General features: G+C 47.7%; 3 protein-coding genes across 5 annotated transcripts; 1 reads left to right on the plus strand and 2 right to left on the minus strand.

Annotated features, from left to right (window-relative positions):
- The first annotated feature begins 687 nt into the window (after nt 1-687).
- LOC108927582 (adiponectin-like) lies at nt 688-4,859 on the plus strand. 2 transcript variants are annotated; one of them, XM_018740994.2, is made up of 3 exons: nt 688-778; nt 3,022-3,234; nt 3,497-4,859. In XM_018740994.2, the coding sequence occupies exons 2-3, from the start codon at nt 3,036-3,038 to the stop codon at nt 4,042-4,044; spliced, it is 747 nt and encodes a 248-aa protein (XP_018596510.1). In that variant the 5' UTR covers nt 688-778; nt 3,022-3,035; the 3' UTR covers nt 4,045-4,859. The 2 variants fall into 2 exon arrangements, with proteins under 2 accessions (XP_018596510.1, XP_029102001.1); XM_029246168.1 differs by having other exon boundaries at nt 3,025-3,234.
- A 689-nt stretch (nt 4,860-5,548) lies between these two features.
- On the minus strand, nt 5,549-13,144 carry and1 (actinodin1). Of its 2 annotated transcripts, none has more exons than XM_018741349.2 (6): nt 13,067-13,144; nt 11,240-12,603; nt 10,416-10,508; nt 9,229-9,273; nt 8,934-9,079; nt 5,549-7,972 (listed from the first exon to the last, which is right to left on the minus strand). In XM_018741349.2, exons 2-6 carry the CDS (start codon nt 11,421-11,423, stop codon nt 6,443-6,445), a joined length of 1,998 nt encoding a protein of 665 aa, XP_018596865.2. In that variant the 5' UTR covers nt 11,424-12,603; nt 13,067-13,144; the 3' UTR covers nt 5,549-6,442. The 2 variants fall into 2 exon arrangements, with proteins under 2 accessions (XP_018596865.2, XP_018596864.2); XM_018741348.2 differs by lacking the exon at nt 13,067-13,144 and having other exon boundaries at nt 11,240-11,776; nt 12,533-13,057.
- A 45-nt stretch (nt 13,145-13,189) lies between these two features.
- On the minus strand, nt 13,190-15,630 carry LOC108927793 (COP9 signalosome complex subunit 9-like). The gene is made up of 3 exons (XM_018741350.1): nt 15,486-15,630; nt 14,805-14,877; nt 13,190-13,556 (listed from the first exon to the last, which is right to left on the minus strand). Exons 1-3 carry the CDS (start codon nt 15,603-15,605, stop codon nt 13,519-13,521), a joined length of 231 nt encoding a protein of 76 aa, XP_018596866.1. The 5' UTR covers nt 15,606-15,630; the 3' UTR covers nt 13,190-13,518.
- Between the last annotated feature and the right edge of the window lie 612 nt (nt 15,631-16,242).

The following is a 16,242-nucleotide window of genomic DNA, read 5'->3' on the forward strand; positions in this document are numbered from 1 at the left end:
GGAGAGAAGTAATAGCAGTAGTAGGTGCTCATTACCGATCGTTACCGAGTGCTAGTGACCGTTAGTGACCGTTAGCAGCTCTCGCGCCACACGTCACCGACACAGCTTTCCGCTGTCATTGTCTCGCCGAAGGGTTTCATCCTTCTCTGTTCCTTCTTATGACACTTCCTAATCAAAGTGTACTTTATATTTATTGCTCTCCTGTGAAGTGCAATAACTTACTTGTTACCGCCCCCACCGCACGACTTCTATAGGACCAAGAAATGTGTACATCCGTTATGAAAATGCACCGATACAATAACTTGAGAACAGCTGCAGTAGAAACAGTCCAGTGACCTTCTGTTGCTGGTCCTCACGTGTTCTGTACCACGTTTACTCTGTTTACTCTGTGACTGACTGTTAATTAGCAAACAGCAGAGCAATTCGTTGTGCTTTGCGCAGGGAGGGTGCAGGGCAGGGACAGGCCATAGCGTGGTGAAACGAGGGGTTTTACACAACCAGGGCAGCCTGAGCTCCCATCCTCTGATCCTCTGAATTCCTCCTCAGCATTCCAGAAGCATTGTTGATGGAGCGGCATTTGGAAGAGTTGGTCACGGTACAAATAAGCCGCTGCTGCTACTGCCCTTTCAGAGCAGCACTGTAAATAGACTCAGAGAAGAGGGTAAAAATAGATGTGTTGCAGAGCAACAGAAGGTACATGTGACACTTGTGAGTCTGTGCTGTACGGCGAACAGCGGCGACCCGGTGCTCGACACCAGGGAGAGAGGTGGGCCGGCAGGTAAGGGGCTGTGCATGCTTTGCTCACCCCTCGACACCAGGGTGTCGCTGTCAGTGTCAGTTTGTACGTCTCCTCCTCCTTGCTCCAAGTTCGGGCAAAGGAGCCCGTTCTTCTCGTGACACTACGCAAAGCGGAGGAATTTCTGTCTAGACCTCAACTGTGGCTCGTGGTACTCTGAAGGAATGAAGGACGAGAGCAGGAGGAAGAAAGGTTTTCCCTAGTTGCTATTGAAACGGGACGTTATTCTCACAGTGTGATGTTTCCCTTCAGCAACAGGTTGAAGTACAGCGTAACTTGTTGTAACGCACTGCGGCACTACTGATTGACTTAACCATTTATTAATCATTTGCTAATTGACTTCTTGGGCCCTTAAATGCTTCTTTGCCGCTGGTTTTACAATACTCACATTTACATTTATTAATTTAGCACACACTTTTCTCTAAAGCGATGTACATCTCAGAGAAATACAATTTGTACATTACATTAGGAGAAAGACATACAGTAGTTGCAGACGTGACTCTTAAGTAAACCTAGTTTTTCTTTATGCACCAATGTTCATCACACGATTAGGTGTTAAAATTCAGCATAGACTAATCCTGATCACCTTCTTACATATATTTTTTAAAGGTACACAAACACACACACACATTGTCAGAACCGCTTGTCCCTGACGGGGTCACGGGGAACCGGAGCCTAACCCGGCAACACAGGGCGTAAGGCCGGAGGGGGAGGGGACACACCCAGGACGGGACGCCAGTCCGTCGCAAGGCACCCCAAGCGGGATTCGAACCCCAGACCCACCGGAGAGCAGGACTGCAGTCCAACCCACTGCGCCACCGCGCCCCCCGGTGGTACACAAACATTTACATACAATACAGGAGTAGTGGCTGAATAAAGGCTGTATCTGGGGATGCTCATAAAGTTACGGTGTGTGAACAATTACACCGTAAATGAGCTGGAGAGATCTTGGGCGAAGTGATTCCAGAAAGGTGAGTTTTCAGACTCTTCTTTAATGTAGACAGAGTTTCTGCAGTTCTGAGTGAGAGGGGGAGGTCATTCCAACACAACAGAGCCAGAACTGAGAACCTCCGTGCTTTACTTTTTATGCATGGGACCACCAAGCGAACAGAAGTAGACGAGCGAAGGGGTCTGGTTGGGGTGTAGCAGTTGATCAAGTCTTGTAGATACCTGAGAGCAGTTCTATTGATGCATTTGTAGGCAATAACCAGGGTCTTGAATTTTATCCGGGCAGCTATAGGAAGCCAGTGCAGAGAAATGAGTAGAGGAGATACATGGGAACGCTTTGGAAAGTCAAACGCAACTCGGGCAGCAGCAGAAGCGTTCTGTATCAACTGTAGAGGTTTGATGGCAGTAGCGGAAAGGCCACACAGTAGAGAGTTGCAGTATCCAGATGGGATATCACCATGTCCTGGACAAGTAGTTGGGCAGAGTCATTTGTGAGGTGGGGATGGATCCTACAAATATTATGCAGGATGTATCTGCAGAACCGGGTTGTGGCTTCGATGTGCTGAGAGAAAGACAGACTCGTGTCAGTCGTTACTCCCAGACTCTTAGCCAAAGAAGTAGGAAAATGAGTGAGTTGTCCAGTTTGATTGATAGATTGCGACAGGAGGACAGGCCAGGTGGGAGATGAAGCATCTCTGTTTTGGAGAGGTTGAGTTGGAGGTGGTGATCAGACATCCAAGCAGAGATGAGCAGCAATGAGTGCAGAAATGTCTGCTCCAGGTGGAAAGGAGAGGAAGAGCTAGGTATCATCAGCATAACAGTAGTATTTGAACCCATGGGAGGCTATGACCGGGCTGAGGGAAGAGGTGAAGATCAAGAAAAGGAGAGGACTCAATACCAAGCCCTGCGGGACACCAGTTGAGAGAGGCAGAGGAGAGGAACGAGAGCAGACCACTTGATAGGATCTGTCAGATAGGTAGGACTCAAACCATCTTAGTGCCGCACCTTTGATCCTAAGCTGGTTAAGAGAGGAGAGTAGAATCCGGTGGTTGACTGTGTTGAATGCTGCAGACAGATTGAGGAGGATGAGGACCGAAGAGAGGGAGGTGGCTCTAGACCTCTGGAGAGCAGCAGACACCGCCAGAAGCACCATCTCCATGGAGTGACCAACTACTGTTTTTTGAGCTGCCTTTCAGTTTCAATTGAGTGACACCTTTTGATGTTTCAACGTTTCGGCACCGGGCATCAGCGCTCCTGCTCTTCTGTCTTCCCACCAGCAGTCGCCGTCACCATGACGATGATGTGGGCCCTCATGCTCAGTTTGCTGCTTGCGGGGAGACCAGGGCTGTCTTGGGGTCAGGAGGACAGCAGTGCGGAGCCATGTGCCAGATGGATGGGAGGAGTGCCAGGGACCCCAGGGCATGATGGTCTTCCAGGAAGAGATGGCAGAGACGGGAAGAATGGCGAGAAGGGAGATGCTGGAGACCCAGGTGAGAAATGGCAGAACAAGTCGTTAATTGTTTCTTGTTTCTCTGCTATACCTCTTCCTTCGGAGGACTACAGGATTGGATCTGTTTCTGGGAACACAGCTGGTGTTCTCCCCTTCGCACAGGTTCCCTCTAGCTGCTCTCTAGGTTTCCAATTTCACCGCTCACGATTCAGTTGAGAAACACAGGGGGCAGGAAAAACCTTGGAAAAGGTTTCTGAGGCTGTTGCATGCGTCGGTGCTGTAGGTCTGTGTCTGTGCTGCAGGTACACCGGGGGGGAAAGGCGAGCCAGGAGCGCTTGGGGCTGAGGGTCCACCAGGCCCCCGGGGCTTTCCAGGCAACCCGGGTCTGAAAGGTGCGCGGGGTGAGAGCTCCTTCACGTACCGTTCGGCCTTCAGCGTTGGCCTCGTGAGTCCCGTTGAGTCAGCCAACGTGCCCATCCGCTTCCTTAAGATCTTCTACAACGAGCAGCACCACTACGATGACGTCAGTGGCAAGTTCCGCTGCGCCCTCCCCGGCCTCTACTACTTCACCTACCACCTGGCCGTCAGTGGCAAGGACGTCAAGGTGAGCCTGTACAAGAGCAACAAGCCGGTGGTGTTCACCTTCGACCAGTTCCAGCCGGGCAACCTGGACCAGGCCTCGGGGGCGGTCATCTTGCAACTCATCGCTGGGGACGAGGTTTGGCTGCAGGTATACGGCGAAGAGGAGTTTTCCGGCGTCTACACCGACAGCACCATCGACTCCACGTTCACCGGCTTTCTCCTGTATCCCAACCTGCCCGTGGATCCACTAGCCAACCGCCGCCGTTAGCCGATGCACGGCAGTCACGTCGACAGCAGGGTGCCGGTAGGGGCTGTGCGGTCAGCGGTGTGAAAATAGTGTGAAAAATGTTGCAGGTGTGTGAAGTCACAATGGTACTGATAGCTCGTGAAACACCTGAAAGGTCTCATACCTGCTTGTGTCAAGTCATCGGATCATTCAGGTCATTGTTTTTGTTTAAGTTTCACGTCTTGTGTTAATGTCTGATCAGCGAGAGCCGGAAAAGAGGAGACGGTTCTCCTCAGGACTCCTCAGACGGAGGCAGCTACAGCTGGCTCACAAATCAGAGGTACAAAAGGTTGAGAGACATGACTGAGACCCGAAGGATTGTTATATTATAGCCACACTTAATAGAATTTTAATGTATTAATGTACAGTACAACATTGGCTCATTGAGTGTCTTCCAGTTCTGCGCTGAAAGACACTTAATGACTCATTGCTTGATGCTGTTGGAGCTCAAATGGTGGTGTCGCAAAATCTGTGTCACGAAAGGATGAGAAGAGGGTCTTTAATTCATTTCATTCACGATCAATAACCGGTGTCCAGTCTGAGGGCTGCAATGGTCCGGAACCTATTCTCAAAGTCCGTGACGCAGGCACACAGCAGTTTAGAGTGACACATTCACCCGATGAACATAAAATGTTCATTAACGTTCATGTTAATGGTGTTGGTTTTGTTGCTGTAGAACTTGACATATATAGAACGTATAGAAAATATTTCTCATGTACATCACTTTCTGAGCTGCTATTGTCTCTCATTCTAGAACTTACATGTTTAATGGGTTAATTAAAGTTACTTCCAGGCCATTTTAATGTTTAATGACTCGTCAGTGTTGACACTCATCAATACACTGTGTGTGTACGCCAACACACCACTTATTGTGTTTCACGTCAGCTTTTGAAACACATTATTTTCTATGTACTGCTCACTTTGTCAGAACTTCCCAGGCAAGATTCTCATGACAACATTAAAATGCTCGCAGGAACTGGGTCTTAGCAAGATATCCAGAACATTGCGTGAATTTCACAGTGAGGAATTGGCCATTGGTGCCCTTGAGCGTACAGAGTCAGCAAAACGTTACAGGAACATGAAAGCCCGCAAATTCCTAATTACCATCACAATTATTATTAATTATAATCTAGTGCATTTTGGCAGCTTCTGAATGCCGGTGCATTACCGTAGCATCTATATCCCCTTCCAGCTCCGTCCCCAAAAAGTCCAAGTGGGAAACAGGTCAGGTTTCACTCTGCTGGTGGACGCCCAGCGGAGCAGCTGCCACAGCATAATCTAGTGCTGAATACCATGTATTTTTACATCGGTGCCCGATTTACGAGCAGCAGAAGTCCATTCCAGCCTCATGTTACACCTCTGAAGAAATCTGGGTAAGACCTCTTATACAACTCTTATATCTCAGTCATTTTAGTAATGAAATTATTATTAAATACATTTAATTGTTCCATTGTCTTTAATATCTTAAAGTGAACATAGTTTTGTATATCAACACACTAATTACAATTATTGCTCTCAACGGAAGTGCTCCTGACAACTTCGCTTTGGAGTGGAACGAAGCAAAAAAGCACAATTTACTACATCTGGCCTTACTGAACAGGTCCAGATATTATTATTGGTGCCTTCTAAGTGCAGTTTGGAATAATTGGACACAATTAAATTAGATTTTCCTTTACTTTAAAACATGCGATGACCTGCTATATAAAATTACTTGAACAGAGAGGAGGAATCATTCTCCTGGTTTACATGAGTGTACCTCACTGAGCAGGGTGCAAACAAAGAGCAACAAGGAACAGTCTGAGGATGTCATTACTCGAGTTAATCATTCACAACCTCAAGTTTACAAGTTCATCTCCAGAGACCTTTGTGCTCCTCTTCCCACCACATAGTGGTATGAGGAAGTTACGGTCCATGGTGAAATAAAAATAAATCCACTAAAGCTCATATAAAGTGCCAAGTGTTTTTGGCACATTTTTTCTTTAAAATATTTGTAAAAGAAAAATCATCATAAAAACCAGGTGAATAATTGCAAATTTAGCAAAGGAGGGACATGTTTTTATTACTCTTTTTGTTCGAGGGAGGGGGTGAAAACTGCAATTTAACAGACAAGAACAGAGGAAAACACAGGCTGTATACTGACAACAAACGAGTACACGGCACAGACTGTAACGTCACAGGGATTCTAACCCAGAAAAACATGTCACTACAGTGTGAGTGTAATACATCTTTTACCGTGTTCCACTTGCACAGCAGAGCTCGCTGTAGGGGAACTGCCAGGTATCATCAGAGCACTTTCCTGCAACCAATTTTCTTCTCACATCCCTGCGTGTGTGCGATCTACAGGCTCTTTCACGACGTTTGTCTGTGTTTGTCACTCTTCTTACTTCTTTCTGTACTCTCCACTGTAAAAGCGGCGGTCCTGCGAGTCGTCGTACTTGGGCACCTGCTCTCCATATTCGCCCATGAACTCCTCCAGCCGTGTGGCCATGTGCTCCTGGGGAGGATAGGCTGCGTAAGGCTCCTCCTGGCCGCTCTGGTAGGGCTCGTAACGCTGCTCATCGTAGCCTGGCGTCTCCCGGAAGGGCTCCTTGTGCCGCGTCTGCTCGTCCTGCCGCTCCCTCGGGCCACCTTCTTCCTCTCGTCGCGTGTCACGAGCCACGGCACCAGTAGGGACTTTGGGCTCATCTGCACGTCGCAGGCGACAATTGCGGTCGTACTCAGGGTCGCAGTCCGGGTCCGGTTCAACGACGCCGTTCCGGGTGCCATCGGGGTTCAGGTGGGGCTCATAGGCCTCGCCGGCAGCGCTGTGCTGAGGGGCCTTCCTTCCGCACGCAGGGTTGTACGGGTGGCAGTTGCTCCCAGTGTCTTCGTAGGAAGTTCTGGCGGGGGCCCTGCGCAAGAGGCTCGCCCCACTTGCCTGACTGTTGTCCTGAGCGCCCAGCGGGAGGCACTCCTTGTCGTAGAACATGTAGCAGTCATAGCCCTCCTTGGTCTTTCCCCGCGGCCCCAGGTGGTGACGGGATTCCTCTTCGGCTCCGAGCGGGACGTGGGGCACGGCGTGAGGCGGGGAGCCGGGCTGCTTCTGCAGCGCTGCTGCCGAATTGTACAGGCAGTAGGGGTCGTAATGGGGGTCGCAGGCAGCGCTGGACACCGGCTCGTCCCTCAGGTCACTCTCGTGCTCAGCTTTGCGGCGGCTCGACAGCTTGGACGCGGTGAGAGGATTGCAGTTGTCGTCAAAGACAGGGTTGCAAGGTTGCTCTGCGGGGGCGGAGGACGGTATGCAGTACGGGTCATAGTTTGGGTCACAGGTCGGATACGAGTGGTACGAGTCCGACGGGCTCTTTAGCGCTGCCCTCGGCTCGCAATTCGCGTCTCTCCCGGGGTCGCAGCCGAGGTGCGCGTACGATGGCGCTGGAGCCGAGGCTGCCCTGTAGCCGTAGGCAGCGCGCAAGTGATATTGCAGACATTCGACATCCTTGGCATCACAGATGCGCAGCAGCTCTGCCTGCTGCTGGGCCGACAGGAAGGGCTGCGCGACAGGAGCGTAGTAGTAGTAGCTCCCCAAACCCGTGGACTTGGCTGGAGCCGGAGCCGAAGCCTGAGCGGCAGGCGCCCGAATGGGGGCTGGCCCTTTAACCCCTGCCGGAGCCATGGCGGCAAGACGGCCCCGAGACCGAAGGCAGTAGGGGTCCCTGTAAGGGTCGCAGGCCTTCACGGGAGCAGGCCTGGACGCCTCTTCCCTGCCTTTGGGTCTGCTCATGTAGGAGGTGACGCAGTCGGGGTTATCCGACTCGGCGCAGGACTTGTAGATCTCGCCCAGGTGACGCAGGTACAGGTCGTAGGATCGGCGCCCCTCTGCCCTGTTCTTGTTTTGCAGGTATGAAAGGTAAATGCGGTCGAGATCCTGAACCTGAGTGAGGAGGACACACACACACACACACACACACACACAGAAACTGCTATCACACACTGTGCAACTGACGACATTTGTACTACAATAGCAGCGGCAGCAACGACGACAACAAGCTTCTCACAGTTATGTAGCTATTCATACAGCAGGGTCTTTTTGGAGAACACTTCACTGCCGGGGGTTTGACACCGTAACAGGAAACAGGACTCATGCAGGCTACGGGCTGCTGCCTTCACGTCACTCGCATGGGTGTGTTGTTACGACACGACTGCCTTCCGTACACACCAGTGTTTGTCTGTGTGGCTACGTTCACTTGGTCGGGAAGAATTTACGTTTCTCTATACACTTGTGCATTATGTGGCAACACACAGCTAATGTGAACAGCTGCTCACAGGCCTTGTGGACATGTGGACAAAACTCCAGGTCACGCAACGAAGGGTGCAAGTTGAGGCACGAGTGTAACTGTGTCTCTATTGAGTGTATAGCTGTCTATAGCCACTGTGCATTTACGTGTACATGTATTATTTATCAGACGCTTTTCGCCAAAGCGACGAATATCTCATGGAAAATACACTGTGTTCATTACTTTAGCAGAAGAGACACTCAGATACAGACGTGTGACTCTTAAGTGCAATTAGTTTCTTTCCACCATATGAACCATAGGTACACGTGACACTGTGCACAACAGTCCGTGTGTGTGTGTGTGTGTGTGTGTGTGTGTGTGTGTGTGTGTGTTCAGTTCACTCCAGACGTCCCTCTATGTAGTTCACCTTTATCTGTATGACAGGTGCTGTGTGCCAGGACTTTCTCTGCTGCTGTGTATGTTTGTTTACTTCATGTGCACATGAAAATCCCAGTTTATTTCTACTCGCCACCCAGGGGACACTTTCAGGTCTCAAGTTCCCTCCCTGTACTGAGGTGAGAGCAGTGACGATGGACCTTGTGCCGCTTTACTACTCACTCCCTTCTGATTTCCCGTGTCCGTGAAGTACTTGTACCAACTCCAGAAGTCCGAGTGCTGCTTATACCAGCTGATGTTTCTTCTGTTCCGTGTCATCTTTTTGAGAGAAGAGTCATCGTCCATCTGCCCTTCGCTGGCATCTCCAGCTGGCATGTGATTTTAGAAAAGATTTTTACTGACTCTTACTATCACTAAGCAGGGGCACATAACGCAGGTGGGTGGGTGTGTGTGTGTGTGTGTGTGTGGGGACAGGGGCAAGTTGAGGAGAAGAACCCGCTCAACATCCTTTACTTACCATCTCCTTTTGGGCGCTGCCCCATTGGACCAGCAACCAGGAGAGCTGGAAAAAGGGGGGAAATAAAGGAGAAAGAGGAGGAGAAGAAAGGCTGGTTTTTCAGGGGTCGCGACCACATCTGTGCTGGAAATATAGTGAAACACTCAGCAGCCACCAGCGCCGCAGGCACAAGTGAGGGCTCTTTGAAGAGCCGCACAAGGGAGGTAGGCTGCCTGGCATCTGGCACGGTGGGGGTACCGCGGTGATAGGCTACCCATAAAACTACAAAGCGGGGGGGTATGCCCAAAGGCAGCCCCTAATTACCACTGAGTCGTAAAACACAGCAACAAAAACCCATCAGGTCAGCTATATACACACACGCACACAATTATTTTTCACGTTTTTCCTTCTAAATTGAACGAACTTCCAGGAAGTCAATGGGGGCCAACAGCAGTAAAAGTAGTTTTTTTTTTTTTTAGAACTGCTCCATTAATCTCACATCACAAGACCCAGCCAGGCACAAAACAGTGTTGGTCTTAGATGGCGGAAAGGAGGAGACTTCCATCCATGGTCTCGTTCTAAAAGCCATCACAGCCCATCCACATCTGGGGCAGGTGTGCTCAGACAGCAAGTCGCCATTTCTGTCATTGAAGCCCATCAGGATGGAGATATACAACAGGTCATAGTACGAGACCCAGGGCAGCAGAGGCCCGTGGGTAGCGCTGCTTCGACACAGTACCTGGCAGCTTTGGGATAAGATCTGAGTCCAGCACAGTTTGTACAGAGAATCCATGTTTGCCCTGTGCAGGTTTCTGCTGGGTGCTCTGGTTTCCTCCCACAATCCAAAGACATGCTTTTCAGGTGAAGTGGCATTGCTTATTTACCCAGAGGGAGTGAATGTGTGCACATGCGGTTACCCTGTGATGTGCTACCCCTCTTAGCCTAGCGCCCAGGGATTCTGGGATAGGCTCCGGACTACCGCCATCTTGACAGTGGTACGTGGTGAACGAGAATGAGTGAGTGAACACATGTACAGATACACGTAGCTGGTATTTATTATGAATGTTTTCAACATTCATTTTAATCAGATACTTAAGACAATACTCTATAGTTTTTTGTTTCTACACTGTCACCCTCAAACGTCACTCTTTGGGCTACACACCAACCTGATGGGATGATTCTGAGTGTCGGCCGCAGATCCTTCTCACCTGGTAAGAGTGCCGTTGTGAGCAGCAGACCAGTGGAGAGAAAGGAAAAGGACGGGCCTCCACAGCGAGCCATCATCAGCTTGTCCCCGGTCCCTGACGAGAGACACACACACGCGTGTACGCATGTCACTCGGTTCTGAAGCAGGTAACCGCAGTGCTGTGAAAAACTGCACAGCTGGAAGCTTTACCCTGACGAAGGGCACCGTCATGAGATGCAGACACATGCAGCTAATTATGCTGAGTGTATTAGCAGTTTTCCAGGAAAAGTGAGAGAGTAGTGTAAACTGGTGTAAATTCCTGCTGTAGGACCCCAACAGAAAATGTTGTTGTTCTTGGACATTTGATATTCCTTCAACATCACTGGGGTTTCATCACTTGATCCAAGTCTCTGAGCGATGTGTCCATGGCGGCGACAAACTAGTGCTGAAAGTAATCATAGCCAAGGAATTATCTGTGTCCCATGAAAAACACATTTTATAGTGCAAGACACAACCTGTTAATAAAATCATTGCATAAAACTGATTTGTTCTTTTTATGAGTCATAGCTCTCACCTCCTGTGGGACATGGAGCCATCCAACACTGTAACCCTGATAAAGTACTGCACACTGAGCAATCTGTACACTCACAATGTCGTGACATTTTAAACGCAGTGCACATCCCATTATCAGCCAGCTGATATTGCAATTCAGCATCTTTTGTTCATCGTTACACATTATAGAAAACCGTATCTGCACAAAATAACACAATAATGCATCTGTCATTATTGTACTTCTGGCCCATGTAGCTTCTAAATGTTTCTGTAAAGGTCCATGTACAATCTTACCCTTGCAGGTTAGGAAGATGGTCTTTGGTCCGTAGTTCCTGGAATTGAGCGAGGACCCTCCGAGGGAGAGTGCATTCACAAGCACCTTGCTCTTTGGACACGGGGGCAGTTGGCCAACGGAACCCGAGTCCTTTTGAACCGTACCTCTGCAATGGCTTCCGGACGGAGAGTGGCAGCAGCCCATGGCGAGGCAGCATTTTATACACCCCTTTGGATAATTAAAACCAAAAGGTGTCTCCCGCAGCAGGGGATTTGCTCTTAGCTACAGTGCGATTGGTTAAGGCCACTGGAAACAGCCAGCCAATGGGAGTGTGTAATTAGGTGTGAGAGCAAGCAGCAGAAAGACAACGCTAAGTGGTAAAACAAGGGAAAACTATAAAAACAGTATCTTGGAGATTAACAGGCTGTAATTTTCTTCCTGCCACGTTTGACATACAGCTGAATTCTAGGCTGTGCAAAGATGCTACATAAGCACTTCCCCCCTGCTGACCCTGCAGCCTTCAAAGGGACGTTTAGGCCTTAAACAGATGCGAACACCTGGAAAAAAGAGAAGAAAGAATCATCCAGCAAAAAGGGAGGCAGTTTTAGGATAAGATTGGATAAGGTAACATCTGCATTTCTTCCTGTCAACAAGACTCTGACATTTGCTGTGCCTGACAAGTGTGTGTGAGACACAGGCGCACTTGTAATACATTATTACATCTGTTCCTTTGGCAGATGCTTTTCTCCAAAGAGACGTACAAAAGCGCACTTCATCAACAGATGGAAATGGACGCAGACACACAATTGACAAAGTAGTCATTTTATCCAATATCACCTTTCCGCTCACGTAAATTACAGGAGCAGCTGTACACAGAATTGATATTTAAGATGTGTATGTATGTTTATATATATATATGTGTATGTATAAATGGGCACGAAAGATATTTTGAGATTTTTTGAATGAGGAGTGGAATTCAGCAGTTCCGAGTGAGGGGCAGAGCCGTAACCAGAGCGTAGAACTTAATTTGGGCAGCTATAGGAAGCCAGAGGAGACGAGGAGGGTAGATACATGGGAACATTCTGGAAGGTCAAACAACTTGTGCAGAGAGTCAGTAAGAGGCCAGACAGAGGGAGAGGGCCTGGACTAGGGGCCACGGAGAGTACGTTAATAAGGGTGGATGCTGCAGGGCTAATTTATGGATTTTAATTAGAGAAGCAGAAACTTGAATCAGTAGTTACTCCAAAGCTTTTAACTGTGAAGCAAATGAGCAAATCATCTGGTTCGAGAGAGCTCCTAGGAGGTAGACAGACCTGCTCTGATTTTGGTTCTGTTTGCATGGAATGCAACTGATAACCATGAGCTGGCGGTGGGATGTGCTGCTCTGGAAAGTAGAGGACAGAGAGAATTGAGAGAGGAGCAAAGGGTTTAGTAGAGGAAGAGCAGCACTGCACCAAACACTGGCTGTCATCACCTCTTCTCCTAAGCAATGTGATGAGCTACTTTTGTGGCAATGAATCTTTTACCAGTCTTGTTACCCAAAAACATGCATAGCCTGACTAAATTTCACACTTTGAGGAGCATTAAGTATTGGGTAGGAAAGAACATTTTTTTTTCTTGTTTTTGTTGTATACTCAGGAGATTTGCATGTCAGATCAAAAGATGAATATTAGACTAAAGTACAAAATTCCAGCTTTTATGAGTGGGGTAATGTTTTTCATACAGGTGAAAAGCATGCTGGAAAAGTTTAATCTTGGGTTAGCACCTCCAGTTTCAGTTCAGCATAAGAATTGGGACAAATGGCTGACAAGTGTTTCTAACTGCTCCACTGTCCCACGTTCCCTTACCTGTACAGAAATAAAAGAGCTATGAATCGTGTGTAGCTGACTCAGGCCATTCCGGAATCCCATATGTAATTAGGAAATTACAAAATCCACTGATAACAGCCATCCTGGAATTGTACATATAATTCTTGCACAACAGGTGTTTCAAAGTTCACAAGGTCCTGCAACTCAGAGTTGGACATGGTCTTGGTCTGGACATGAAAATTATGCATGTAGGGCATCAACTTAAACACTGGGATGGGAAGGATTTCTAAAATTTGGTAACAACTGGTGTGAAACAGATGTTTTATTAGTTTTCTAGAACAAGAAACTGAAGATGAAGGAAAGCACACAATACAGCATTTACAGCCATTGCTGAAACTTGGTGACATCGTATGAAAAATCTGATGCACATAATCATGTCCATATTTTTTTGTATTCTGCATCCATGTAAATACCGTGGTCACCATCCTTTGTCACTGAATGTCATCATCATCAAATAGATCTTCAAAATCTGAAAGGGGGAAAAGAAAAAAAAAAAAAAACAGGAAAATTTAAATATACAAAACAAGAAAGCAACACTGGGACATAGCTGTATCTAAGTCAGCTGTCATAATTCCAAGCCAGAGTGAAAACTGATGTGAATCAACTGGACTGTGTGGCCAAAAGCAATTCTGCAGACACACTGTGTCAATTTGCACTTGTGAATGGGGAGGATGTCGTGGTTGCCACAGAAGCTCCCTGCCATTCCTATGGCGTGACATGTCTTGCTATGCAAGCTGCAAAGGGGGTTAAAAAAAAAAACTACACAAAGTCAGGTATCACACTGAGCTGCAGTTTAGTAAGGGCCTGTAAACTGCTTTATGGGCACTTCGCCTACTCAGTCCTCCCCTTTCAAGGTCCTCTTACACAAGTAGTGGAAACAATGTTCTCTGTTTTAGAATAGACCATTAGCACTGTGGAGCTGGTATAAGCACACAATAACTTCTGTCAACATGGCTAACAGTAAATCCTTAACAAGAAAACAGTGCCACAGCAAACTCATTGGAAAAGTCACTGGCACAGCTCTGCACTTATGGGTCGATAAAGGATTACTGCTTTTGTTACTGACGATGCCTTGTACTTGCCATAAATTAATGAAATAGGCAAACATTTAATAAATTCCAATTTATTTATATGACAGGTGGCTACTCCTTTCCAAAGAAAAGATAAAATTATGAGACTACGCAGTAGTGATTTGAGCTCTGAACCAGAAGACTGTAATAACAGCAGTGTGGAGTAGTTGTCAGAGCACTGGACTCTGTACCTGAGGACTGTAGTGTGAGGCTGGTCTGAAAAGTCACATTCTTTTCCAGACCCATTTTGCCCAAGATCTCTCCAGCTCATGTACAATGTAAATGTTCATGCACCATCAAGAGCATCACCAGATAAAGCATTTATTCAACCACTACTCTGTCATTGTATTTGCTTGCTTGTTGTGTTCTTATTAAAAAAAATAATAGAAGGGCATCGGGATTTGTTTGTCCTGTGTTTTATGCACCTACTCGAACAATGAATCTCGGTGCATCAAGTGGTAGGTAACAAACTAGGTTTGCTGGAGTCACATGTCTGCAGCCATGTCTCTTTCTCTTATTGTAATGCATAAATTGTACTTTTGCTAAGATGTACATCATTTTGGACAAAAGCATCTGCTAAATGAATAAATGTAAATGTAGTGTAATAGTAATGTGGTCACACTGGTGCATCTCAGACCTCTACTCACCATTGAAGAAGTCTGGGTGGACGGCTTTCTCATTGGCAGCCAAGTCCATTAGTAGTCCAGTACTGCCTCCTGCCTGCAACAGTCGGAAGTGTCCAGTCAACTAATATCCATGTGCCACGTCATCAGCAGGCTCTTCTACAGCTTTTTCAACTTTCAAACCCCAGAAAACAAAGCCAACTGAAAACATCATTTTAGACATGTAATAGGCCAAAACAGGTGCTCCAAAGGAGGGCAGAAGCTAAAATTGTATGTATGTGTGTCTAAGGCTATAGCTGTGTCAAACAGAATAGTACCCGTGTCTATGGGTACAATATACAAAAGATAAATTGACATGATTACTGAGTAAATATTAATCATTAATGTTTTACGAGGGCCAGAGCAGATGCAGTTTTGGAGAGACCTGTTGCTGCTGTACTGCTTCAGCACAACTTCACACAGGAAACTGAGCTCCTAACTCGTCGTATCATATGAGTTGTTTGTATCAACGATTTAAATTTTGTTTGAAAAAGAATTAAATAGAGAGGACTCCGAACCGCAGCAACATCAAATCAAAATGTCACCGCACGCCGTCCGTCGCCAGCTTCAGAGTTCTACTTCGTCTCTCTCTGCCTGAGGCAACCGCTGCTGATGGGTTTCTATGAGTTACACTTTAACTTTTCATATTAAAATTAATTCGTAAACCTCTTCAAGGTCCACGTACGTCCCGGCTCCTTCGGGAAACATCTCGTCTACTGCCGGCTTCATTGTGCTCCAATTGGAATCACACGTTTCTTTCGAAGGCATAAATAAACTGACCCGCATTCAACTGCGACTGGGCCCAACTACTTCCGGTATGGTAACAGGAAAATGTTTCCGGGAGGAAGCAAAACTCGATGCTACAGACAAACGGGCCCGGTGCCACTTAATCTCTGTACCGTAAATGTCGCTACAGCATTTTCCTTTGCTACCCGACTGTCGCTTTACGGAACAGTACAATCCGTGTAGCGAAACCTTTCCGATCATATGCAGTCGGCCTGTCCGCAAAAATTGAAAGCGGAGCGTTGCCCACAAACAGTCTGAAACCGCTCGTCCCAAGCGGGGTCGCGGCGAACCGGAGCCTAGCCCGGCAACACAGGGCGCAGGAGCCTGGGGCGGGGAGATACACACCCCGGGCAGGACGCCACGCCACCGCAAGGCACCCCTTGCAAGACTCGAACCTCGGACCCACCAGAAGAAGCCCCGGTCAAACCCGCTGCGCCACCATGCTCGCCGAGTAAAGAGCAAACGCAGTAAAATACTCCACTGTTCAGGGATTGCGGAGCGCGGACAGAATTTGGTTGTTTCACTTCCATCGTAGGGGGCACGGTGGCAAGGAGTTCCAGAAATTATTCTTTGTCAATATTTGTTAGTGAAGGATACGTTTTCATTGATGTATTTTGTTAGATCATGTGTTAATTGT

Source organism: Scleropages formosus, chromosome 19 (assembly GCF_900964775.1).
Source record: "Scleropages formosus chromosome 19, fSclFor1.1, whole genome shotgun sequence".
Classification (NCBI taxonomy): domain Eukaryota; kingdom Metazoa; phylum Chordata; class Actinopteri; order Osteoglossiformes; family Osteoglossidae; genus Scleropages; species Scleropages formosus.